The sequence below is a fragment of the Tarenaya hassleriana genome, unplaced genomic scaffold (genome assembly GCF_000463585.1).
Source record: "Tarenaya hassleriana unplaced genomic scaffold, ASM46358v1 Cleome10, whole genome shotgun sequence".
In the NCBI taxonomy this organism is placed as follows: Eukaryota; Viridiplantae; Streptophyta; class Magnoliopsida; order Brassicales; family Cleomaceae; genus Tarenaya; species Tarenaya hassleriana.
In genome coordinates this window covers 1144191-1169512 of record NW_010960188.1, presented here as the reverse complement: position 1 = coordinate 1169512, position 25322 = coordinate 1144191, and the positions used below count along the sequence as shown (strand labels likewise).

The window sequence follows — 25322 nt, the reverse complement described above, 5'->3', positions numbered from 1 at the left end:
GACTTTTAGATCGGATTCGGACCGGATAACGATTTTTTTTTTTTACACCCCTAAGACTAATGTCTCCTCCACCACCCAAGAGTGGACCCACTTCTTACAGACACACAAGTTGTTCGGAATTAATTTCTTGAACCCAGAAATGCTTATCTCTTCAAAGCACTTGTCGTTATCTCAATTACATGGAAGAAACTCGAAAGAAATATGGCACTTTTCAAAATTATACATTTTATCAAAACCCCTAACAATGAACATAATATTTCAAATATTCATATAGTTTGCCATAACTCGAAGAAAAAAACTGTATTTTTCCCCCAAAATCTATGATTACTATTATTCATAATTCCATAAAACGGGGTAAATATGTTTTTTTTTCTCCCCCATTCAACCCGGAAAAAAAAATGAAACACAAAGGCACCCAAAGCCACATTCTCTTTTCACTGTCCTTTGTGGGCGTGGACAAAGTAGTGTCCTTTGTTCTGTTCTGATCTCCTGTCCTTTTTCTTTCCCTCCACTTCACTCTGAATCTTCTGTTATATCCATCGGACCACCGTTTCTTCCTTCTCATCAAATCCTTAAAAGTGTCTGCCATGAGAGCTGCCTCCTTTCTTAGGGAAGAAGGCTCTCTTAGGTTTCGGAATCTCGTGAATGTCCATCACTTGTATAGTTCTCTGCTTTTTCGCTGTAGAGAACGAGAAATACATAGCAAGAACCCGGTTACTAGTCCGATCCATTGAATCGATTTCCAGAGAGAAACAGTGACAGATTGGATCGAACCGTTCTCAGCTTCTCTGTAGTTCTGCTGAAGCCTTTTCCGGGCTGAGTCGAAATCGTTGAGTTCCCACGGCCCTTTCTCCCTCTGCATTGCCAAACCGACACTTTATTAGATCAGAATGCCATGTATATCTCTTGCCTAGACATGGTAATAATCAAATGAACCACTCAATTCAAGGAGTCCGAGGACAAGTTTGATTCTTGATAATTCAGACATGAGATGAATCCGTTTCAATTCTTCAGCTGACAGTGAAACAAGCAAGCAATAGTTTTAGGACCCGAATTGGCATGTGCACCTGTGAGGTATGTGGAGCCGGTGAAGGCCGAGAAGGCTTGGCTGGAGACGGGGATTCTCTTCTAGGAGGAGCAGAAGGAGGAGGGGTGGGTCTCGGTTTTCTTTCTGGCTCGGTACTGCTAATATTCTTGCTTGGACCTGAATACCCATCTGCTAAAACCGGCCAACAAAAAGATTATACTCAATGGCTTAAGCAAAATATGCATCAATACCAAAGAAAAAGACTGAAAAATTTTGAACTTTGAATCCTGTTCGAATACTCACTCTGAGTCTGAGGCACTGGAGAGTACCCAAAATCTGGAACCTGCCAAGATATAACGATAGAAACTTGAGGTAGAAACACAAAGGCACAGAACAAGTGGAGCAGGGAAAAAAACAAGTGGAGCAGGGAAAAAAACAGAGTTCAGTTTTACCTGTTGCCGATTACCATCCTGGGGAGCTTTCTGCTGAGGTGAGTCCCCGTCGGCTATAAGTAGTTGCAGTAAAAAAGATCATATCTGAGAATTTCCCGGGAAAATAGGAAGAATGTTCTATCTGGGTTTAGAGATGTTCTTACTTATCAAAGTAGATGGCTCGAGATCACCAGGCTGGTTAAGTTTCACCCACTCATCCACTGTTTCCTTCCATTTTCTGCAGAAACAGGGCATTTTGATTCAAGAAACTATGGAGAAGGGTTGGGTACGGATAAAAACTTTTATGAGTTATAGAATGATCCTAACTTGACGAGCTGCTTTGCTAATCTCCGGACATTGTTGGAAGCATGCTTCCGAACCCGGTTCACTTGCCTCCCGATATCAGTTTCCTGATGTAAATCCAGACCACGTTCATCAGAAATATCTTAACTTTGATGAGTCCCCAACTCTGGGAACTCATGAATTGATGATGTTTATAGGGTTCGAATTCCGAATTTAACAGTCGAGGTGTTGTTTCTTCCGGCAAGGCAAGTCATGTACCTGAAGAGCTTGGAATGTTATGTCCATATCCGCCAGACTTTGCAGCAACTCGACCAGAGATTCTTCAGACTGAAACACAGGAGAAAGCTCTGTCTCAACCCGAAGTCCAAACATAGAAAACAAAATAGGAAACTCAATCCAAATACAACGGAATAAGTTGGAACCAGATCGGGATCTTCTAGCTTCTCCTTGATTTCCAGAACCATCTTCTGCTCGTCATCGAACAGACCCGCGTAAGGATCGAAATCTTCGTCATCATCTCCATTTCCAGATTTCTCTCTCTCTCCGCCGTTGTTGCTGTTATCGTGGTTCTTCTCTTCTTCCTCTTCGTCAACCCTTCCGTTAACCCTAACTTCCGCGGCCGCGGCGCCGTCACCGAAGTCGCAATTCCTGCATCTGTTGACCATCGACGTCGCGAAGAGACGCTCGACGATGTTGTCTCTCCGAAGTTTCAGCTCCTGTCCGTAATCCAGCGAAGCCACCAGGATCGCCGTGTCGATGAATGTCCACACATCGACACCGGCTGTGTCAAGAATCGACCGGAAATCATCCAAATCCATGTCGCCGGGAATTTTAGCCTTCAGTTCTTGATTTGGGTACTTTCAAATTCAAACAAAGCACGATTCTTGAGTCACATCACCAGATCTAAGAAGAGATCGTGCGACGGAAGGGATTCATCGGAGGAGCGGCGAAGATCCAAACAAAAAGAACCCTACCAAAGATGAGATTTTTCCGATCGAAGACGACAACCAATCGGAAACCCAGGTCGAAAAGCCAAGGAAATCCAGAAGAAAGCAACAAAAGAAAATTATAGAGAAAAGGAAGATCCTTATGAACCTTGATGACGCTACACTAACAAGAAGACGAAATCAGGAGCTTGGGTTTCTTGTTCTTCGCTCAATTTTTTCCCCTCCTCCCTTTTGGGTCGCAGAGATGAAAACGGAGAAAAGAAGTGGAAGATTTAGAGGAAAGAAATGGGAAAAGGGTATATTCCAAACCAGAGGCTCTATATTTTCGTCGGCGTTTGCTTTACACTCATTCTTCCACTGCAGATTTACCGATTAAAATTTTCTGATTTTTTTTTCCTGACATAACGGAGAAACAAAAAGGAGTTTGCCTTACGTATGTGCGCTCTTCCCCGAGAAAAAAAAAATAGCAAAGCCGGTTTGGTTCGTTGTGATTGGGGAAGAGGAACAGCCAGAGAGAGAGAGAGAGAGGTACAGTGTTCAATAATGGCGTTTACTTTTCAATTTCAGAGAAAGATGGACTTGAAAATGTAACTTAGGCATCGGAATTGATGAAATAGAAAGCTATTTTATAAATATATTATTGATAAAAGGGTTGGTTTTTGGTCTTGTTATGATTAGGGTTGTTCATGCTTATCCACATTTTATTACAATTACTATAAAAAAATATGCTCGTGTTTACACATTAAAAAAAATGGATACAAATGAGCCAAATAATTATAATAAATCTATGGGCCGAAACCACGGGACTCTCAATTGTATATAGTCACATCTGAAATTAAAATGTTAAACACATTGAGTCGTTTCTGAAATCTCTATCTTAGACTTCTTATATAATATACCAATGATGGGCTCAACGCCGATGCTTTCATTTGGGAACTACTACGTACTCAATGTATAAAACATTAGCATAAGAAAAAAAATGCTGTACCAACGTTATATTTAAATTGTGAATAGACAAAATTGAATTAATGGTGGGTGGGTCGATAAACTCTGCATGCAATACAAAATCACACGTGTTATTGCCGTTGCAGATTCAAATTCTAAAGATGTTACCTTCAATATTATCCAATAAAACCATATAATATATATATATATATATATATATATATGAAGGTTAGCCAACTTGGCTAATGAGTTGATAGGCCCGTTGGTTGTAATAAACAGCGCACATGGCATCAAAACCATTGAATATTCGGATCTTTTTATTATAAAGCGTTTTCGGACGTCGTGTCAATATTTGCTCAATCTCTCTTTTAGATTTTTGGTATATATTATTAAGACCACGTCGGCATGATCTTAACATTATTTCACGAGTTGGCATGTCAATATGACGATACCACGCATTTTGTATTGCCACGTGTAATGCATGTATCATCGCCATAAGTGCATACTCAATCCCCTTACATACATATATATAATAATTAGTAAAATATAATTCTAAAAATCCCATGACGTGACGAATATTGCAAACCAAATCGGATGCGATCATATCTACGTAATAATAAAAGGCTCATGCATGCAGGAAACATTGAAAACCGGACTATAATGAATATTAAAAAAATAAATCTATAACGATATACCCACCAGCCGTTATCACTCGCAAAAGCATATATATACATATATGAGCCGCCGGAGCAGACACCTACGTCGTAGATTCCGGCGCCGGAGACGGTGACGGCGACTGAGAATCACAGTGCTCTCTGAGATGACTGGTTTGGTCGGGTTTGTGTGAGCCCTTCATTTATATTATATAGAAATGTTGTTCGACTAAAATATTTTTTAAGTTATTAGCATCGACCTTTTAGTTTTGGGCCGATTTAAGTTGGGCTTACTCAAGTCGGCCCATATAAAGTTTTGAGTGGGCCCAACTCGTTTGTTCACAATTCCAAAATATATTTTCGAAGCTCGAGCGCCTTCATCCATGGCTGCGTAAGCGGAGGGAGATGAGCGAGGCGGCGGCGGAGCTGCCGACGAAGGAGGCGCAGGTGCTGAAGGGCCACGAAGGGGCGGTTTTAGCGGCGAGGTTCAACGCCGACGGAAACTACTGCCTCAGCTGCGGCAAGGATCGCACCATCCGTCTCTGGAACCCTCATCGCGGCATCCACATCAAGACCTACAAGTCCCACGGCCGCGAGGTCCGCGATGTTCATGTCACTCCGTACGTATCTATTCACTTCGATTCTGATCGTGTCTTCTGTCCGATGATTTTCCGGTTTAAATCGGCGTTCTGTGTTCGTAGAACTCTATCCGATGTCCGATCGATTTTTTTATTCTAGCTTTGAAGAGATTAATTTCTGTAGTGTTTGATGTTGCGTTGCTTGGAGCTTAAAATGGTAGTGGAGCTTCAAGCTTTGTCTGGTTGGTGTTTGATCATTGCTAAAGGACTGTGGAATTAGGGATTTGTGTTTCACTGTGTCTAGCAGTTGAATTTTCTATGCTTGCAGTAGTTAATGTTGTTTCCGTGTTATTCCTGTTGCAGGGATAATTCCAAGTTTTGTTCTTGTGGCGGTGACCGGCAAATCTTTTACTGGGACGTGGCCACTGGACGTGTTATCCGCAAGTTCCGTGGACACGATGGAGAGGTATGTTTGTATAACTTGTAGTGCTAAGGTCGTATAGATATGCTGTTTGCCATGGTTTTTGAGGCAATGTAAGATATCATTATCATCATCATCATCAGTTCCAGAGAAAAATTCCAGGACGTAGAGTCCAAGAGAACAGATAGGACATTCTTTTTGCTGCATCTTTTGTGTTAATGGACAACGATCTCACCAGGTAAATGCAGTGAAGTTCAATGATTATGCGTCTGTAGTTGTCTCAGCCGGTTTTGACCGATCATTGCGTGTATGGGACTGTAGATCTCATAGTACCGAGCCAGTACAGGTCAGATTTTTGTTCCTTTCACATTCTAGGGAATTAGTCTGTGATATATTTTGCTGTAACTGATTTGTTTTAATTTGTTTCATACCGATGTTCAGATCATTGATACGTTCCTGGATACTGTCATGTCGGTTGTTCTGACAAAGACGGAGATCATAGGTGGTAGTGTAGATGGAACAGTGCGGACATTTGATATTCGTAATGGAAGGTGTGTAAATCTGCCACTTGAACCTCATAGTTTGTGCTTAGAAGTGAATGATGGTATAAGACCGATGGGAAAATTCATTTCTCGTGTTTTCTTTAATAAAAACAGAGAATTCTCCGACAACCTAGGCCAGCCAGTGAATTGTATATCGATGTCGAATGATGGCAACTGCATATTAGCGGGCTGCTTGGATTCTACTTTACGCCTTCTTGATCGGTACACATTAAATCCGCCCTAATTGCTGATGAACTTTGGTATATTTATCCTAACAAAACATATTTCTGCTGAATGTTTCGAATCACAGAACTACTGGAGAGCTACTGCAAGATTATAAAGGTCACATTTGCAAGGTTAGTCCCCCAAATTCAGACGATCAAACCAATTTCTAAAACCTCCTGGAACTTTCATCAAATTAGTCTTGGAACCTTCAATCAGTTCGGTCTTAATATTTACCAGAGTTTGTAATTTGTGATTTGTGAATTCTGGGGCTGCAGTCATACAAAACAGATTGTTGTCTGACCAACTCAGACGCTCATGTAGTCGGAGGATCAGAGGATGGTTCGGTTTTCTTCTGGGATCTGGTAGATGCGAAGGTCGTCAAGAAGTTCCGGGCACACAGTTTAGTGGTAAAAAGTCCTTCTATTCCTCTTTATAATTTGTGTGTTACATGAGAAATTTAAAGGAAACAACAATACTTTTTGTGTGTGTGTGCACGGGCTTTTGGGACAACAGGTAACCAGCGTAAGCTACCATCCGAGGGATGAGTTGATGATAACATCTTCAGTTGATGGAACAGTTCGTGTGTGGAAAACGTGAAGAATTGTTTTGGCAATGCGTTCATGTGTTGTTGGGTGTTTTGGGCATTTCGGCATGTTGTCGGATATCTGTGCACAAACTCCAAGTATTGTTTGGAAGCAAGGACCAATATTTTGCCCTTAATCGCTTGTTCGTTGTTTCCAAACTCAGTTTCAGCTGTTTCGCTGTGACCCATTTCATTCAGTGCAGTAAAAAAAAAAAAAAGTAATTAGTTCCAAATTCAATTTTTTATTTTAGCCTATTGCTACCCATTTCAATGCTGAAAAGAAAAGAAAAAAAAAATACAAAATGTGGCTGCTGGGATTCGAGCCCAAGTCTCCACGGCCACAACGTGGAATTCTAACCACTAAACTACAGCCACTTTTATATTTCTGGAGAAACTAATTTATTAATTTCTATGTTCAGAAAACTTTTTTTTATTTCCCTTTTTCTCCACTGAAAAGATAAAGAAAATGAAAGTTTTGATTTGACTGAATAATCTATTTTTTTTTTTTGGGAGAATCGCATGAGCTGGAAAATGGGATGGTGAACATGGACCATGGCATTATGAGCGGTCTTACCATGTGTTCTTCTCGCATTTCCTCTTCTCTTAATCACTACTTGTTTATTTTACAAAAAGAAATGTATCCTAAATATATGACATAGACATACGCAACGAATCAATTTCCTAATCGCCGCATTAGAAATATTATTATTATTATTCATTCGATCAGCCGATTCATGAACCGATTATATTTATTAATTCTCCGTCTCGAAACAGTTACAAACTCTGCGTATTTCCATTTCCATCTCCCCTTTCATTTGAAATGTTTGCTTTTTTAAATTTTGTTCCTTTAATCGTTTTCGAGAAGGAAAACAAAAATCACGTGTCAGAAGAACAAAACTAGCTGGGTCGGGATCCGACAATCCGGGGACCCGAACCGACACCTGGAAACTGTGTTTTCTCAACTAAGTTCGAATCTTAGGGAGATAACGAACCAATAGAAGCGCGAGTACAGAGAAGAGAATCGTACTCGCATTGGTGCTGAGCTGGCAAATTTTCACGGGCAGACTCCGGCCCTACTGTACTCTGACCGCTGCCCGAACTTAGAGATCCTTCCTTGCGCATTCGGTCTTTCTCCTTTTTGTCCCCCATCGCGATGCCAGCTGTTTTACACACACATATCGGTCGATATTTTTTGGCCCATATATTCATTATCTTGTTTGAAACAATACTTAATGTAATAATCAGATAAAAATAAATTTTATAATAATTATGGAATTAGTGCATTTTGGGTACTTTACCATATCATTACATACTCAAATCACTGTGTATACACACTATTGAAAATTTCACGAGTTTACCTAATTGCGGTTGGCTTGCCAAATATTATTAGTTTATTATTTACTGTTGTGTCATGTCATGTCATGTCATGTCCAATCAATTTTCAAGACAAACAAAATACAAATGTTTGTAAATTTTAATCTAGAGTTTGATATTTTATATTGTGATTAATCAATAATTAGTCTCGGCCACATTATTTTTTATTCTTCACCTCATGATTCTCAACAACATGCAAAATAAATATGATTGATTAAAATTGGAATAACCATGTTAGATTATGTATTCTGATTGAATGTTAAATAAGAAAATATGGTATAAAAATAATGTATTAAATTATGCCACAATTTTGTATATTAAATAATATATATAAAAAGAAAAAAGAAATGTGGCACCGACAGTCTCCACAAGAACATGTGGCACGAGGGCTTGGAGAAAGGACATGCATTCCATGGTAACCTACTAAAGTTGGACGTAATTTTTTTTTTTAAATCAAAAGTATGCCCCAAAAAATTTAATAACACTGTTCAATTCTTATATTATCATTTATAGTCTATTCGTCTACCCACAGGGCAATAAATTTAAAACAAAAAAAAAACAAAATATAAAATTATTATTATTATTTAATGTATCTGTATAAATCAAGTGTCGGCAAACGTATACATACATATACACATATTTATGCCGTGATACGATCGTATCAATAATTGCACATTGTGTCTCTTGTGTACAATAGATGGATGTATAAGAAAACAAAATGACAATAATGGCCAGTTGAGAGAATAAAAATTCGACAAACAAAATTAAATTAAACGAATGGTAAAATAATAGAAGATCAAAAAATAAAATACAAATTTTAAAATATAATTATCAATTTGATTTTAAAAAAATTTAGAAACTTGTCATTTTTTGTGCACGTTGGTTCCATTTCAAATATCACTAAGGACACAAATCATTTAAATTTACAGTATACAGTAAAATACGGCCGTTGAGTGAAAAAAAAAAAGTCAACGAACGATGCAGAGATAGTCAACAAAAACCATTCCGTACCAAGAAAATCAAAGAGAAGTGCTGTGGAATCCGGTAAAAAAACGTGGTATTATTTTTTTTTACTATACTCACAAGTGGTATTATAAGGAATGAAAAATCAAGAACTGGAAATTTTTTGATTTTTTTTCCTCTTTTTACCAAAAACACGTCAGGTTTTTTTTGTATAATTTATATGGAAATTCAAGTTAAGATTTTGACCCGTTGTGGTAGAAATTTAAGATGGTTTGATTAGAGAAAATTAATAATATTATGATTCGGAGTTTTCCTGATTTCAACCATATTACCAGCTCTTAATGACGAGCGCCAACTCTTCCCCCACGATTTTCTTCCCTTTTGATCTCATTTGTTTTTACATCTGTTGTTTTCTTTTGTGTCTGGGGGGTTTTTCAGTATATACATTTACTCTTATAAATCTCAGTATCTCTCACTAATCTCTCTCCTCGCTTTCTCTCTCCTTCCCCCTTACGCGTCTTGTACATCCTCTTCATTCTTTATTTTATCTGCAGCTTGTTCTCTCTCTCTCTCTCTCTGTCTGCCATTGCCTTCTCTCTCTCTCTCTGGAACTCTCTTCCTTTGTTTATGTGTACTGCGCTCGTTAAGAGGGGGGATAGCGAGAGGGGATTTGTCTTGCGGCTGAATCAATTCAATACCATCGCCCGGGAGAAAAAGCTGGCGTGCTTTTGTTCATTGCGTCTTTGCATTTGAGAAAATCCGACATCCATTGTCTTGGATTCGGCTCTGCCGCTGGTTATTGCGTGTTGTGGGGTTCAGTTCCTCTGTGATGGGAGTTGGAACGACTGGATCTCTCGGAACCGAGTTGGGCTGAGTTGACCCGGTTGCGGAATCGTCAGTCTCTCTGTGTCTCTATCTGGATCTGTCTATCGATCTGTGAATCCTAGGTTCTAGCGTCTTTTTCGGAGATATGAACACCGGCGGTCGGCTTGTTGCCGGTTCCCACAACAGGAACGAGTTCGTCCTGATTAATGCAGATGAAAATGCCCGAGTAAGAAATTCTGTTTTGTTTCTTGTGTTTCGGTTCATCTTCTGTGCACCCATTTCCGTCATTTCGCTGTTTCTGATCTGGGTTCTTCGGTTTTGCTGTAAAGGTTTTGTCTTTTTTCTGGATCTGGGTTTTAACCTGTATAAAACGATTAGGGTTTTCGTCCAAATCTAAGCTTTCGCAGTCTTTAAGCAAAGTACAGGTTGGGTTACAGTGAATTGTTTGTGTCGGTGGAACTGTATGCGGGTTGACTTGTCTGAATTTCACCACGATCAAGCGTATAATTTGTCAATTTAAATCGAGATAATCCCAAATCTCATCTCCTATTTGATATCTCGATCGTCTAGTGTTTGTGTAACACCTCAATCGCAGGGGAGAGGAAAGGGGGATTCAATTGGGAACTGTTAATTCGGATTGCTGGGATTGATGTTTTACTCTGTTCTATGAGTTCAAAGTGCGAAATTGTTTCATAATCTCGAGAAATTGGTGTAGATAACGAGATCTGATTGGTATTAAGGTGAAAATCAAAGGCTATCTTTGGTTTTAAGTATAGATTGGGGCTTCTCAGGGAGTAGGATTCGGGGGAGATTTTAAAGCATTTTGAAGTTATTAATAGATAATCTGGTATTCCTAGTTAGATTTCATTGATTTGATAAGACGAAATTTTCTTAGAAGTCTGAAGATTTTGACCAAAAGGATCAATTGTGAAGTAGCAGCATATACTTTTGTCTGCCAATTCGTCTTTTTGATCTGATGTTTACATTGTTGGCCTGTTTGGTGGCATTCCTCTGTGTAGATAAGATCGGTTCAAGAACTGAGCGGGCAGATATGTCAAATTTGTGGAGATGAGATTGAGCTGACGGTAGATGGAGAGCCCTTTGTGGCATGCAACGAATGTGCTTTCCCCGTGTGTCGGCCCTGTTATGAGTACGAGAGAAGGGAGGGAAACCAAGCTTGCCCACAATGCAAAACCCGATACAAACGTATCAAAGGTAATCAATGGATTTTCCTCTTAATAGTGTTTCAGAGCCTTTGCTTAAGTGAGGAACTTTTTGTCAACTATTAGTGTTTTGGCATTGTTAGGAGATTAAGCTCTTGATCGGGATTTCTCTAAGGTTTTACGTATCTCCTAATAGTGATGAAAGGTTGATGATTTTTGGCTGAAATTATGTTTCAGGAAGTCCAAGGGTTGAAGGTGATGAGGAAGAAGATGGCATTGATGATCTGGATAATGAGTTCGATTACCCGGATCATGTTTCTGAAGGTATGCTTTCTTCTCGTCACCACTCGGGGATTCCACAATATGATTTGGATTCTGCTCCTCCTGGCTCTCATATTCCCTTGCTGACTTATGATGGCGAGGTAATCTCATATTTTCTTTGTTCCACTGATTGTGTTATGTAATGGTTTTTATTCAGGTGCCTATGTAATTGATTTGATTTGTGGTCTTTTTCAGGACATGGAAATATCGTCTGAAAGACATGCTCTTATCGTTCCTCCGTCACTGGGGCATGGCACTAAGGTTCATCCAGTGCCACTCGCTGATCCATCTGTGGCTGGTTAGTTTTATCGGTCTCTGACATATTTTTTTTCATGTTACTTTTCTCTCTCTTTTTTTTTTGTTATTATTACAGAGTTTTTGTTGTTTGTTTTAGCCCATCCGAGACCTATGGCACCTCAGAAAGATATTGCGGTTTATGGATATGGAAGTGTTGCTTGGAAGGATCGGATGGAAGATTGGAAAAGAAAGCAAAAGGAAAAACTTCAAGTGGTTAAACATGAAGGTGGTGATGATGAAGCTGATTTTCCCATGTAAGGAAATATCACTTTTTCAACTTTGTCATTTTCCAGAATCTTGCTCTTGTCATGCTTCACAAATCACAGTGATATTTATTTGTTTTCGGGTTTTTTTTCTTTCTGTAAATTAGGATGGACGAAGGCAGGCAGCCTCTGTCAAGGAAGTTACCGATCAAGTCGAGCAAAATCAATCCTTACAGGATGTTAATTATTCTGCGTCTTGTGATTCTTGGTCTCTTTTTTCACTATCGGATCCTTCACCCAGTCAAGGATGCATATCCCTTGTGGTTGACATCCGTGATATGCGAGATATGGTTTGCCGTCTCATGGGTTCTTGATCAATTCCCGAAATGGTGCCCTATCGAGCGAGAAACGTACTTGGACCGACTGTCCTTGAGGTATTGGTGTCTAGCAACTGAGTTACACTTCTGACATACCACTTGTTAGAGAATAATCTTTGCCAATGCATTTCATTTCTTTTTTCAAAGGTATGAGAAAGAAGGGAAACCATCAGAGTTAGCTGCTGTGGATGTTTTCGTCAGTACAGTGGATCCGATGAAAGAGCCGCCTCTCATTACAGCAAACACTGTCTTGTCTATCCTTTCAGTTGATTATCCAGTTGACAAGGTTGCTTGTTATGTATCTGATGACGGTGCCGCCATGCTTACTTTTGAAGCCCTTTCTGAAACAGCGGAATTCGCAAGGAAATGGGTTCCTTTCTGTAAGAAATACAGTATTGAGCCACGAGCCCCCGAGTGGTATTTTAATCAGAAAATGGATTACTTGAAGAACAAAGTTCACCCAGCATTTGTCAGGGAACGACGTGCCATGAAGGTTAAAAAAATTCTTACTTTTCCTTTAGTTGCGGGACTTAAACTGTGTCTGGTCCAAAGTAAAAGAGATTGTCTTAGACATATTTTATTCAAAGACAGAGATTTGTCTTGTTTTCTTGACTGCAGAGAGACTATGAAGAATTCAAGGTTAAGATAAATGCATTAGTTGCAACTGCACAAAAGGTGCCTGAGGAAGGCTGGACCATGCAAGATGGCACTCCTTGGCCTGGTAACAATGTCCGAGATCATCCCGGCATGATTCAGGTGAGCTTCTGTACACTCTCTCTTTCTCTCTCTCTCTCTCTTCTCTCTCCCAAACTAACCAGATTCTTTCTTGTGTTCCTTTAAAAGGTCTTCCTTGGGAAAAATGGTGTCCGTGATGTAGAAAATAACGAGTTGCCCTGTCTGGTTTATGTTTCTCGTGAAAAGAGACCGGGATTTGACCACCATAAGAAGGCCGGAGCCATGAATTCACTGGTAAAAAATGCCCAAACATTTAACCCTTTCTTTGAAATTTTGTTTTCTCTGCCATAGCTTTCCCGACTCTAACCCATTTATCTGCTTCCGTTTTGAAGATTCGGGTCTCGGGAGTTCTCTCAAATGCTCCGTATCTGCTGAATGTAGATTGTGATCACTACATCAACAATAGCAAAGCTCTTAGAGAAGCAATGTGTTTCATGATGGATCCTCAGTCAGGAAAGAAGATTTGTTATGTTCAGTTCCCTCAAAGATTTGACGGAATAGACCGGCATGATCGATACTCAAATCGCAATGTCGTGTTCTTTGACGTATGTACACATACATTCTCTGCTAACTACTTCTCGGGTCCATTTATTTCTCGTTCTTGTCAGCTCTTACTTATCCTTTAATAATTTGTTTAAATCACGAAACAGATCAATATGAAGGGTCTGGATGGGTTACAAGGGCCGATATATGTCGGGACAGGGTGCGTTTTCAGGAGGCAGGCGCTTTACGGTTATGATGCACCGAAGAAGAAGAAGCCTCCAGGCAAGACATGCAATTGCTGGCCAAAGTGGTGTTGCCTGTGTTGTGGATCGAGAAAGAATCGGAAAACCAAGACCAAGGATACAAAAAAGAAGAACAGAGAAGCATCGAAGCAGATTCACGCCTTCGAAAACATCGAAGAAGGTAAAAGACCCGTCAAATCATTTGTTTTTTTTTACATTTTTTCTCGTGCATTGGTTCTTTGCTTATATTTTGTTTCCCTTTTCACTCAGGTTCTAATGCAGAGAAATCGCCCGAGGCAATGCAATTGAAGTTGGAGAAGAAGTTCGGGCAGTCTCCCGTTTTCGTGGAATCTACCGTAATGGAGGATGGTGGGTTGGCAAGGAATGCTAGCCCGGCATCTCTGCTTAGAGAAGCCATCCAAGTCATTAGCTGTGGCTACGAAGATAAAACCGAATGGGGGAAAGAGGTAAGCTGAGCTATATCTGAACTCATACTTCTCTCTCTATCATTGAAATGGTTTCTAATTTCGCGGGCTCGTCAAATTTCAGATCGGGTGGATCTATGGTTCGGTTACTGAGGATATTCTTACGGGTTTCAAGATGCATTGCCATGGCTGGAGATCGGTGTACTGTATGCCAAAGAGGCCAGCTTTCAAGGGATCAGCACCCATTAACCTTTCTGACCGTCTCCATCAAGTTCTTCGTTGGGCACTTGGGTCGGTCGAGATTTTCTTGAGCAGACATTGCCCTATCTGGTATGGTTATGGAGGCGGATTGAAATGGCTGGAAAGATTGTCGTATATAAACTCTGTTGTCTATCCATGGACCTCCATCCCGCTTCTAGTCTACTGTTCTCTCCCGGCTATCTGTCTTCTCACTGGCAAATTCATCGTTCCCGAGGTCCAGAATCTTTGATTCTTCTCCAGAGTTTCAATCTTTTGCTTCCGTATATGATCTATGTGACTAAAGAAGATTCTTCTTTCTGTGATATTGCAGATCAGTAACTATGCCAGTATCCTGTTCATGGCGCTGTTCTTGTCGATAGCTGTGACGGGAATTCTCGAGATGCAGTGGGGGAAGGTCGGGATCGATGACTGGTGGAGGAACGAGCAGTTCTGGGTGATCGGAGGGGCTTCATCCCATCTGTTTGCGCTCTTCCAAGGTCTCCTCAAGGTTCTTGCAGGTGTCAGCACAAATTTCACTGTCACTTCTAAAGCGGCCGACGATGGAGAATTCTCAGAGCTATACATCTTCAAATGGACTTCCCTTCTGGTTCCGCCGACGACCCTTCTCATCATCAACGTCATCGGAGTCATAGTCGGAGTCTCGGATGCCATCAACAACGGGTATGACTCGTGGGGTCCGCTTTTCGGGAGGCTGTTCTTCGCGTTATGGGTGATCATCCATCTGTATCCGTTCCTGAAGGGGTTGCTGGGGAAACAAGACAGAATGCCGACCATCATCCTTGTCTGGTCGATCCTCCTGTCGTCCATCCTCACCCTTCTCTGGGTCCGAGTCAATCCGTTCGTCTCCAAAGACGGTCCGGTCCTCGAAATATGTGGCTTGAACTGTGATAATTGATTCAATGTGTCCGAGGTAAGAGAGATGAAAAAGATTTAGGTGTTTTTTTTTTGTCCGAGGAGTACGATGTTTGTTGTTTCTGCTGTTGGAATTGTGTCTCGACGATTCAAGAGAAGAAACCGAAGGAACCAAAGTTGGAAAAGCTCATGGAGTGCGAGGAGGAAGTTGGAGATGATGAAGTTTATTTTGTGTTTATTATTATTTATTTATTTTTGTAACTTTTGGGTTATTTGATATTGTCGTATAAAAACATGTATTAGTGACGGCAAACATTTATTGCAGAGTAGAGTTTTCTGTAATCATACTCAATAATGTGTATTTTTGTGTGGGATAATAAATGTTCTTGTTTTTTCTCTTTCCTTTCCTGTCTATCGACATCTAGAAGCAGCTGGCAGAATCGTAATTCTTCAGTGAAATCGTGGGTATTTATACACGAATATTGAAATTTGTGAGCGGTGTTTATTGTTTTGGGCTTTATGATATTGGGCCATGCAGTCCATTAAGTTCGCCTTACAATACATGAATAATCAAGTGTGGAAGGAAATGTCCCAACATTTTATTCGTGCAACCATATATGTTATTTTTCTTTGATATCTATTATATAAGTGTTTGTAATCATATATAAATATGTCTATATATGAGTTTTCATCCTCAAAGGATATAAACCCTGAAGAGTAATGATCATTCTTCGGGTATTTTTGGTACAGTTATATCCCAACGGAAAAAAAAATCAAAAAATGTATTAATTACATGTTTAATTCCCCCCCATGCATTGTTCAACGAAATAAATAAAAATATGATTAACAATATATCTATGGCCTTATTATAAAAAAAAAATACGCAATTGATGGGATAGAGTAAATGTGTCCCAATTCAGCATATGGGTTTTAGATTATTTGACTCGGCTCGTCAAAGCTGTATCTTTGACCATACGTACGTGAAAGATGAGCTCGGGAATGTTTTTTCTCTCTCTCTCTCTCTCTCTCTCCTGTCTGATTATTTTAATAATAAATAATGATTGAGATGTGGCCAACTTCAGATCGTGAGCGTTGACTTGTCGGTGTTGGAATTCTAGATTCTCTCCAAAGTCAGCCATCTTCTGACACGTGGTCGACTTGAAAAATGCATTTTTTTTTAATGGAGGATCCCGTATCCTTCGAATGTGCTAACTAGATAAATTTTCGGTCCGATAACAATTTTTGTATATGGACCGTATAAACTCAGAAATTACCTTATTCTCCATTCGTCAGGAATCGAACATTCAACCTCAAAATAAAATTATCTATCACCCAAGTTTCACCACTCGTCCACGATATGTTGGGTTAAAAATGCATACATTTGGACATCACTTAAAGGGGTATGGATGTCTGTTTTGGCCGCTTTGGATTTGCAACATCTCCTTATTTGCACGTAAATTTTTGTACGTACGTTCTGTATTCGAAACTCCATAAATAAAAAAAAGGATGCGCATTTAAGAATTAAAGAACTCCATAAATGATATATATATATATATATATATATAACATATTTTGAGTATTTGTCATAGATGAATTCTCAGAAGAATTTAATTTTGTATTATTCTTTTTGTTTTCCTTCTAGTGATCTTCTATCGGATTCGACATATTTGGATCACAAGTAAAAGGGAATTTTTTTTATATAAAAAAAAAAGATAGGTTGACTTTTGACATTGCATGTACGGTCTGTCACAAGTGCTCAAAAATTTTGACTTTGAAAAATCGTTGACGGAAAATACTTACTGTTGTTCATCTTTTTTTATAAAAATAATGGGATATAAAAAATCACAATATTATCTTTAGTTGCAAAAAGATTAACAAAATTAATTGGATAATACTGATAATGAGCTATAAATAATTTAAAATACTACTGAATTTCCAACTAGTGGGTTTCGTTTATTTATTTCTGGTATGGAATTAAATCTAATTCATATACTGAGGAGAGACTTTATTATGAATATTGATTAAAAAAAATAAAACAAAATCTTTTCGAACAAAAATTGTAAACGAGCGGCAAACAACATGCTTAGATACAACGAACATTATATATAAAACACGACAAGATGGAGCGTATTAGTAGAATTCGAACAGAATTTCCATGTGGCCGAAATACCTTTTTTTTCTATTTAATTAACAAAAAAGAGAATGAATAATACCATTATTTAAATGCCCGTCCAACTCCAAGATTAAGGTCCCACATTATATCAATTTACGAATTAATTAATTACTTGTTTAATTACTCACAACTATCAAGTTGCAGTACTGCCAATTGTAAAATATAGAAAAATAATAAATATAACGAAAATATTTTTTTGAAAAAATATATCGGTAATAATAAAAACACAACAGATATAGAGGCAAGTGGCTATCCAAAACATGATTCATGCTCCTCAGATAATTTTGGCTATGTTAGAATATCTCACATCATACAAGTTGAAGACAAATATTATTAAATAAATATTATAATAAGAAGTGCAATTAATTCGTGGAAATGTGGTTGAATATTTCGTTAGGCACGTATTAAATAGCCCTTGGTTTCCGTATTAAGATCGATCATTGAATCCTTTCGAAGCTTTATTTATTTTATTAATATTTATTCTCACTTTGTTCCAAAATAGTTAAAATCGCATTATATTATCTATAATAGTGGGCATATTCGACCCTCCTAGTTCAGACAACATTACATTATCCACCTTTTGGCTTCTTGTTATATTTAAATATGTAAAAAAAAAAAAACAATGTCGGTAAAGTGTGAATGTGTTTCCAAATTCATCACCGTTTTTAACAATTATATGTATATATGTATGTATATGTGTGCACACAGGTATATATATATGTGTGTAGGAATTGTAACTTGTTTTAAAGTTTATATTATTTTAAATATATTATCACCTTTTGGCTTATATTTTTGTTCACAAATTTAATTTATAGAATTAAAACATTACAGAGCAGCTCTTTCAGTAAATTAATTAAATTAAATAAAAAAACAAAAAAAGGATAAATAAATAGGCTCAATAAAAGATGCGCACAAAAAGGCCTTATTACCGACATCGATCCAAAGAGATCCACGTCATCACGTCCTCACCACCGACTCGCGCTTGAAGCCTTGCATTTTACCAATCCATTTTCCTATTTTCTTTTTTCCACCTCTTTTTATTTTACTTTTTTTATAATCCGAAAGTTCATCGTATCTTTGAACCGATTACATTTCCCAGAAAACCGGAAAAATTCAGATGAATACCCCTTCCCATACTTGAATTTGAATCCAGGATGAAAATATATTTTTAGCATGTTCTCTCGCTACTAGTCCACTCAAACTTAGATTTTATATAAACTTGAGTTTTTTATTTTTAAATTCAGTGCATTTTTTATTTTTAAAAAGAATAATATTTTATTATTCGGGACGGTGAAATGTAAAAGTTGGCCAAGTGACTTTTTTCTTGGTTCACTTGGCAACTTGCCTGCCATGATTTTAATATCTCGGACCCGAAAAGGTTAATTATTTATATGTTATATAGATATTTTTCTTTTTATCTTAAAACCAGGAAAAAAATAGAATAGTACGGCCCACAAGTTGCAATCCCAAATGGATAGATAATTTGTTGTCTATATGGCTACTTAATTTATCATTTTTATTTATTTTATATTTTAAGGTGTTTAAGAAAGGTGGGATTCTTATAAATTAAGCATATTTATTAATATTATTAAAGCGTATTCTTATAAAGTTCAAAATAAAGATCGTTCACACGAACGAGCAGGACAACTCTTGTTTTGCAGAGGCGGCGCTGAAATGAAAGCATTTTTTTTTTCTCGGGAAAAAAATAATAAATCCAAAAAAGGTTTACTTGGTTTCTTATATTAACCGTCTTGAAACCTCGTCCTTCGCCCTGACGAAACATCCTCTCTCTTCTCTCTCTCTCCTGTCTGACAGAGGTTTCTTTACCTCGAAGAAACCATTTTTTGTTGTGGGTTTAAGTTTCAAGCTTTTGCGAAGCAGAGGAGAGAAGGGTTTTTTTTTAATCTTAATTCTGTGTATGTGTCGGCTAAAAGTGGCAAATCAAGAAGATCAGGGCGCCGAGAAACCAGATGCGAGAGGAGATGATCGACCGGCGTTGTCGGAGTTTGACCGGTGGATGTATCTTCTTCCGCCGCCGGAGGACATGGGCAACGCCACGCCGTCGTTCTTGTCGGGCCTGACCAGGGAGACGGAGATGTCCGCTATCGTCTCGGCTCTCACTCACGTCGTCGCCGGAAATGTCCCCAGAGTTCATGTTTCGCCGGCGGCGGAGGCGGTGGTGTCCCGTCGTGGTGGCGGAGGAGAAGGGACCTCGTCGTCGTCGTCGTCCGGGCAGAAGAGGAGAAGAGAGGAAGAGCACGGCGGCGAAACGGTTGCCACCGCCGGTATGTTGTCGGCGGCCTCCCCTTTGACGGTGGCTGATTACTGGTCGGTCGGCGGCGGCGGTTCTAGTGTAAGAGGTGAGCTTCGCTAAGCTTCTTTTAACATTTCGTCACCTTTCTTTAACAGAACTCATCTGTCTCTTAAACAAATAAAAAAGTGCGAAAATAATCTTAACCAAAACGTGATCTTGACACGGCAAATTCTGCTGGATTATTTAATCTAAATTATATTTATATATAGGAATAGGACACATTTCTTATTACAAAATCAAGAATATCATATTAAAAAAATCGATAATATGTTAAATCTAAAGGGATGACGTATATAATGGAGATGTAAAGATATGTCTGTCTGTACAATATATATATATATATATATATATATATATATATATATATATATGCTAATGTCACTGCTCCCTCTCCATATGCCTCAAGGGTCGTTTTCTATCGCCTCCTCTTCTAATCCGGCTTTAGGGAATGTCATATAATGATTTAAACACTAAAAGCATATCGAAACATCATGATACAGCTGTTCGAAACATTCATTGTTTATTCATAAATATAGAAATGATGCAATATTATTCCTAAGGTGGAGGAATCGAGTTAACAAAAAAAAAAAACTATTTTGTGAATTTTGATTTTGCAGTTGGAGAAGCTTCGAGTAATAATGTATCAGAAACTGGTCCAACGTACGAGTACGCAGCCGCAACAGCCAGTGAGGAACAGCCGAAGAGAAGGTACAGAGGGGTGAGGCAAAGGCCGTGGGGGAAATGGGCGGCCGAGATCCGTGACCCGTTCAAGGCGGCTAGGGTCTGGCTAGGCACGTTTGACACCGCGGAAGCGGCCGCTAGAGCTTACGATGAAGCCGCTCTTCGGTTCAGAGGTAACAAGGCTAAACTCAACTTCCCCGAGAACGTTAAGCTTGTCAGACCGGTTTCGCAACCTCAACCACTGCCACAGAGGCCGACCCAGTTGATGATTTCCGGTTCTGGAGGTACCCTTTTGCCCATTCAGCCTGCGTCCGACCCGATCATACATTCACAGCATACGATGATGACGATGGTGAGAGGCGACGGCTCAGGGATTTACAACGTGAACCGTTCTGAGATGGATCACGCCGCCGGTTATCATCCGTTTCAGGGGCCGCATCATCATCATCACCACCAAAGTATGAATATGTATGATCCAATGGTGTTCTCATCCTCTTTTGAGCAAGCTGGAGTACCGTCAATGCGATCCTCTAGTTCATTACAGTCGACCATCCTCTCTTCTCTGTCGTCGTCTTCATCAACTTCTCTTCCGTTTTTCCCGGCCGCGCAACCACCGGAAACTGCCAGTGAGAGTGGCAGGGGGGGCAGCGCGTATTTCTCGGAGCTACAGTGGTCAGACAGGACACATGATCACAGTTCATCGGGATGATGACGATGTTGTGGACTTTCTTGTGTTATTCAGTGGCATGCAAGATTTGGGAAAGCCATAGGGTTTCGGGTTTAGGCTGCTTTATCCCAAATGTTTTCTTTTGTTGGTCCATGCTAATAATTTATTTGTTGTAAACATTTAAAAAAAATAGCCGAAATAGCATTAGATTTGTGGCACAAAACCGAGTTTTCGGACACCAACTTGCTAAATTCTAAGGCCAAAATAATATTCTATTCAGACAGTAGTTGACAAGAGGACGGGTTCCTCTTTTTTTGGCAGAGTGAGGGTTTACTGTCAGGGCAAAGACAAATGATTCGACGTCGGCAACTTGGTACCCAAACTATTTCGGCCCACATTCCATCCCATCCCATTTACATGCATATTCACTATACTTAAAAATAGAAATTTAATCAAAAGGGTAACCAAGAAACATTGATTTAAAAAAAAAAAAAGACAGTACAATAGATTTGAGGAATTTCCTAACAGAAACAAATGAAAGGTGGCAAACTCCTTCAGTGTACAAACCCCAACTATTAAGTTTCAACGAATTTGGTCTAAAAGTTCTTCTCTTCCAACAACACAGAAAGCAGTAGAGAAGCTTCAGAGTAAGGAGAGAGAGACAGACCCAAGTAAACAAAAGCCACAAACCATGATGTAATAAAAGAGGGGAGCGAGGGTTCAACCTGTTGATTGAAATACGAAGATGATGGCCTAGTGGCGAATACCACGGCTATGCTCAAGCTCGGAGTGCGGCCTTATGAACCATGGTCTCCTTGTGAATTTGGTGGCAACTCTTCTCAACAAGGTCCAGAAGCTTCTCTAAGTTTGATGCCCACGTGTTGAGGATGTCGTTGCTGTCCTTTGCCGCCTGGAAACATACTATTCCCGATGGTCTGTCAATCTTTGCCATGAGCGCTTTCGATACCACCATCTCTGACAGATGCTTCTCCGCTTCCTCGATGCTCAGACATAACAGCTGAGCGAGTCTCTTTAAGGTAATCCTTGAGTAATATCTCGAGACAACCAGAATATTCTGCAGAACACATGAAGGATCACAAGTGAATAACGGTATCAATTATGCAAAAAAAAAATATACATGTAGCTCAGTTAGGTCTCTTATTACGTGTTCAATAATTCTTAGCCTCAAATCTTCAGCAGCTTTGTCACCCAAAGAGCCCCCGATCATGTTTTTCTCTTTCTCGAATTCCTCCTTATATTTTTCCCACAGTGATGTCCACTGGATCACCTCCATTGTCACCAGTTGTTTCAGAAGCACCCTGTGATGGTTTATGAACACAAGGTGGGCAAGTACATGAGACGAGAAAAAAATAACCAAACATCAAACATACAGAGACAAAAAGAATACCTAAAATCAGGAATTTCCGACATATTCTTATCTTCAAGGGTTGCATTAAGCAAGCTTGATTGCATCGGGTCATATGGTGACAAGACAAGGTACCAGCAGATCTTCCTCAGGACCTATGTTCGATGATTAGACGAAATTTAATCCAAACACAATGATAAAATGTACTATGGAGGATCCAAACAGTGATATGAGCCTTACTGGAATCCACTGCTCTGGGTTTTCCTTTACAGAAGGGATATCATATATTGACTTGTAGCAACGGCATATTTCAAGGTACTCATTGTCGTGAGAATAGTACCTGCAGAAATTAAATCAGCATATATGATCCAACGGTTTATATATATATATATATATATATAATAGCCAGGACATACAATACATCAAACTTTAGAGTAAATATAGAAGCGATTTTTGTGTGAGAAATTAGACAGTACAAGAGAGCAAGTATCTACACTTAAAGTGTTTCACATGGATAGCTTTACGCATGCATTCACCGGAACAAGTAATTTGCCCCTATTTCATACTCCATTATCAGGACCCAAAAACAAGTCACCGGTCTCCATAAAAACAGGAAAAATCAAGCTAAAGCTAGTTCAAATAAGTAGAACCAGTCATGCTAAATAAAAGCAGGAGGATTGACATGGGTCACGTAAAGTGAAGGAACAAAGCAAAGCAAACATCGGATTTCACAGATTAATAGAGTTTAAAAGGATACAGAAAGAAAAGGGGGTGGGGGCAGATAAGTTTCCCAAAGAATCGACGATAACGAAATTCAAAACGATATATCAGGCAAGGACAGTTGGCGATTACCGAATCATTAGCTCATAATAAATTCGCTTTAGCTCCAATAAGGATGGTATATCAGCTGGAGCCTCTTCCACTATGCTTTCACCTTCCTTAGGTTTTTTCTTCTCTTTCGATGAATCGGCATCAAAAACCCTTGGATTGATCTTCCTAGATAAGATTTGTGCACGGACATAATCTTGCCGATCCAAGCACAAACGAACCTTTGGAGTTTAAATCAACAATTGAATGACTCAGATAATTGGCGCCATAAATAAATATAAATATGTATCATTTTTTCCAGTCAATGACAATATAACAATAGTACGTACTTGTTCAAGAATGAATGCGATCTTCTCGGTTTTTGCCATAGCACCAAATGTCTCCACCTGTTGGCATAAATTACAAGACAGAGGATTAGCTAGGAAGAAGAGAGGTAGCCAGCATATAAGAAAACCATGGCAGAAAAGCTTACAGCAACTTCTTGCATAAGATCTGCAGCTTCAGCTATAAGACCCTGGCCTTCCTTAATCTTAGCAAGCTTCTTGATCAAACGAGCCCTCTCGATTTCAACATATATCTAAACAAGCAAAACATCGTTGAGCAATATGTCAGCAGGATGACAGAATTAGAACAAGAGACAAAACCAGCTTATTTGACTGAGAACCTTTCCAGCAGAAACATTGTTTAGTGTCTTAATAAGCTCTATCCGGGTGTCGACGTCTGGTGTCTGATCAATGTACTGCATTGCTTGCTGGACCATAGATTGCACAGCCTGCAAATACAGGAAAAGCCCATGAAAGACGCCACAAGATATGATATAAGAAACCAGGTACCACAAAATGTTTCGCCATAAGGATAATTATTTTCTCATTTTACTAGCTGAAGAAAAACTTAAAATGCATGCGAGTTGAGCAAGAGAATTCAATAAAAAGAAAAAGATTTTCGCAGGAAAAAGCTGAACTTTTGCAAGTTTATATTCAATTCTGTAGACTCTTGATTTAGTTCCTAATGAAGAAAGGTAGTAGAACAAGAAATGTATCAAACCAAAACTAAAAAACCCGGAAGCGAAGAATATACCAATCACAACCACCGAATGACATAAGATAAGACCACCAATTTCTGCAATGGCCGAATTTAGAAATAAAATGTAGATGTAGTCCAGCGGAAACTCTGTAGTTTGGCACTTGCCAGGTTCAATCGAGATCATAGCAACGGAGATCTCAAAAGCAGCCCGTCACACAAGAGAAGCCAAAATCATGAGTTTAAAGTTCTCCGAAATCCATGATACAGAGACTCTGAGTTCATATGTTGTAACAATATTAGGGATTTTCAGACAATAGGTCTATGCAATTCATAAATCACTGGTAGCCGAAACCCACAATGAGAATTAGTAGCAGAAAAGCAGGAGAATCGTAATCTCAGAAGCAGGAAAAGTTACAACTAAAAACCATCGGACTATCAATGAACAGGCTACGCCAATCGAACATTTGGGGTTCCCGAAAAAATCAGTCCACAAACCAGAAAAATTCCAAATTATTTGCGAACAAAATCGACACACCTGCTTAAGCTGACCGCGCTTTTTCGACAGATTGACAATCTGTTCATTCAGGAGTTTCCAGTCCTTGGACTCGAAACAAAGCCGAAGAATGTCGGTAACAGCCTTCCTCGTCCCGGGGACATCTCCGGCGAGCCTCATCTGCTTCTCCTCGTTCAGGAGCTGATCTATAGCCGCCTCCAGTTTCCCTCTGTCCTCCTGAAAATCACAAGTACCACAGAATGATATGCAAATTCGAACATGGTAAAAAAATTTCGCCAGATCTGAGAAATCAGAGACTCACCATGACGAACCACCGAATATCACCTCAGAGAAAGTTAATCCAATTGAAAGTAGAGAGACAGAGTGATGCAAATCCAGAGAGAGAGAGAGAGAGAGAGAGAGATTGGAGAGATTTCGGAGCCGCCGAACACAGAGACTGGAGGAAGACAAAGTTGAACCCCTTGAACAAGAAATGTCAGATTCTAGTATTCTACGGCCGATGATCCATTTTCCCTTTAAATGGGCTTGAATGATGAATTAGGCCCATTGAATATGGGCTCATAAAAAAGCCCAATTGTTT

At 39.3% G+C, this 25322-nt stretch overlaps 5 protein-coding genes and 1 non-coding gene across 7 annotated transcripts; 3 read left to right on the top strand and 3 right to left on the bottom strand.

The window, feature by feature from the left end:
• Positions 1-236: 236 nt before the first annotated feature.
• LOC104799385 (probable mediator of RNA polymerase II transcription subunit 26c) lies at positions 237-3280 on the bottom strand. Of its 2 annotated transcripts, XM_010521898.2 has the most exons (10): positions 2857-3280; positions 2184-2731; positions 2020-2088; positions 1786-1868; positions 1623-1696; positions 1480-1532; positions 1331-1370; positions 1068-1219; positions 775-856; positions 237-679 (listed from the first exon to the last, which is right to left on the bottom strand). In XM_010521898.2, the coding sequence occupies exons 2-10, from the start codon at positions 2577-2579 to the stop codon at positions 573-575; spliced, it is 1056 nt and encodes a 351-aa protein (XP_010520200.1). In that variant the 5' UTR covers positions 2580-2731; positions 2857-3280; the 3' UTR covers positions 237-572. The 2 variants fall into 2 exon arrangements, with proteins under 2 accessions (XP_010520200.1, XP_010520206.1); XM_010521904.2 differs by having other exon boundaries at positions 1068-1216; positions 2184-3278.
• A 1413-nt stretch (positions 3281-4693) lies between these two features.
• Positions 4694-6845, top strand: LOC104799376 (WD repeat domain-containing protein 83). Its single transcript, XM_010521877.1, has 8 exons — positions 4694-4926; positions 5248-5350; positions 5544-5651; positions 5747-5856; positions 5962-6069; positions 6158-6203; positions 6348-6479; positions 6586-6845. The coding sequence occupies exons 1-8, from the start codon at positions 4712-4714 to the stop codon at positions 6667-6669; spliced, it is 906 nt and encodes a 301-aa protein (XP_010520179.1). The 5' UTR covers positions 4694-4711; the 3' UTR covers positions 6670-6845.
• A 113-nt stretch (positions 6846-6958) lies between these two features.
• Positions 6959-7030, bottom strand: TRNAH-GUG. Its single transcript has one exon. It is a non-coding gene; the product is annotated as a tRNA-His (tRNA).
• Positions 7031-9482: 2452 nt separating this feature from the next.
• LOC104799371 (cellulose synthase A catalytic subunit 6 [UDP-forming]) lies at positions 9483-15578 on the top strand. The gene is made up of 14 exons (XM_010521863.1): positions 9483-10043; positions 10837-11032; positions 11218-11402; positions 11497-11599; positions 11696-11852; positions 11969-12235; positions 12326-12671; positions 12797-12934; positions 13022-13147; positions 13246-13458; positions 13564-13819; positions 13909-14105; positions 14188-14538; positions 14635-15578. The coding sequence occupies exons 1-14, from the start codon at positions 9963-9965 to the stop codon at positions 15217-15219; spliced, it is 3201 nt and encodes a 1066-aa protein (XP_010520165.1). The 5' UTR covers positions 9483-9962; the 3' UTR covers positions 15220-15578.
• Positions 15579-19101: 3523 nt separating this feature from the next.
• Positions 19102-21339, top strand: LOC104799367 (ethylene-responsive transcription factor ABR1). The gene is made up of 2 exons (XM_010521851.2): positions 19102-19709; positions 20281-21339. The coding sequence occupies exons 1-2, from the start codon at positions 19268-19270 to the stop codon at positions 21051-21053; spliced, it is 1215 nt and encodes a 404-aa protein (XP_010520153.1). The 5' UTR covers positions 19102-19267; the 3' UTR covers positions 21054-21339.
• A 146-nt stretch (positions 21340-21485) lies between these two features.
• On the bottom strand, positions 21486-25189 carry LOC104799360 (26S proteasome non-ATPase regulatory subunit 12 homolog A). The gene is made up of 10 exons (XM_010521837.2): positions 25044-25189; positions 24764-24958; positions 23870-23977; positions 23678-23782; positions 23535-23591; positions 23230-23426; positions 22618-22717; positions 22420-22532; positions 22177-22330; positions 21486-22086 (listed from the first exon to the last, which is right to left on the bottom strand). Exons 1-10 carry the CDS (start codon positions 25044-25046, stop codon positions 21790-21792), a joined length of 1329 nt encoding a protein of 442 aa, XP_010520139.1. The 5' UTR covers positions 25047-25189; the 3' UTR covers positions 21486-21789.
• Between the last annotated feature and the right edge of the window lie 133 nt (positions 25190-25322).

Coding starts and splice junctions, on each gene's coding strand:
- LOC104799360 (XM_010521837.2), bottom strand. Junction 23,783..23,869: donor ACAATGTTTCTGCTGGAAAG/GTTCTCAGTCAA, acceptor TTGCTTGTTTAG/ATATATGTTGAAATCGAGAG. Junction 22,331..22,419: donor TCGGAAATTCCTGATTTTAG/GTATTCTTTTTG, acceptor AAACCATCACAG/GGTGCTTCTGAAACAACTGG.
- LOC104799376 (XM_010521877.1), top strand. CDS start 4,712: ATGAGCGAGGCGGCGGCGGAGCTGCCGACGAAGGAGGCGCAGGTGCTG. Junction 4,927..5,247: donor CGCGATGTTCATGTCACTCC/GTACGTATCTAT, acceptor TTCCTGTTGCAG/GGATAATTCCAAGTTTTGTT. Junction 6,204..6,347: donor ATAAAGGTCACATTTGCAAG/GTTAGTCCCCCA, acceptor CTGGGGCTGCAG/TCATACAAAACAGATTGTTG.
- LOC104799367 (XM_010521851.2), top strand. CDS start 19,268: ATGTGTCGGCTAAAAGTGGCAAATCAAGAAGATCAGGGCGCCGAGAAA. Junction 19,710..20,280: donor CGGCGGTTCTAGTGTAAGAG/GTGAGCTTCGCT, acceptor TTGATTTTGCAG/TTGGAGAAGCTTCGAGTAAT.
- LOC104799385 (XM_010521898.2), bottom strand. CDS start 2,579: ATGGATTTGGATGATTTCCGGTCGATTCTTGACACAGCCGGTGTCGAT. Junction 1,697..1,785: donor TTAGCAAAGCAGCTCGTCAA/GTTAGGATCATT, acceptor CTGTTTCTGCAG/AAAATGGAAGGAAACAGTGG. Junction 1,371..1,479: donor AGGATGGTAATCGGCAACAG/GTAAAACTGAAC, acceptor ATATCTTGGCAG/GTTCCAGATTTTGGGTACTC.
- LOC104799371 (XM_010521863.1), top strand. CDS start 9,963: ATGAACACCGGCGGTCGGCTTGTTGCCGGTTCCCACAACAGGAACGAG. Junction 11,403..11,496: donor TGCTGACTTATGATGGCGAG/GTAATCTCATAT, acceptor GGTCTTTTTCAG/GACATGGAAATATCGTCTGA. Junction 14,106..14,187: donor AAACCGAATGGGGGAAAGAG/GTAAGCTGAGCT, acceptor GTCAAATTTCAG/ATCGGGTGGATCTATGGTTC.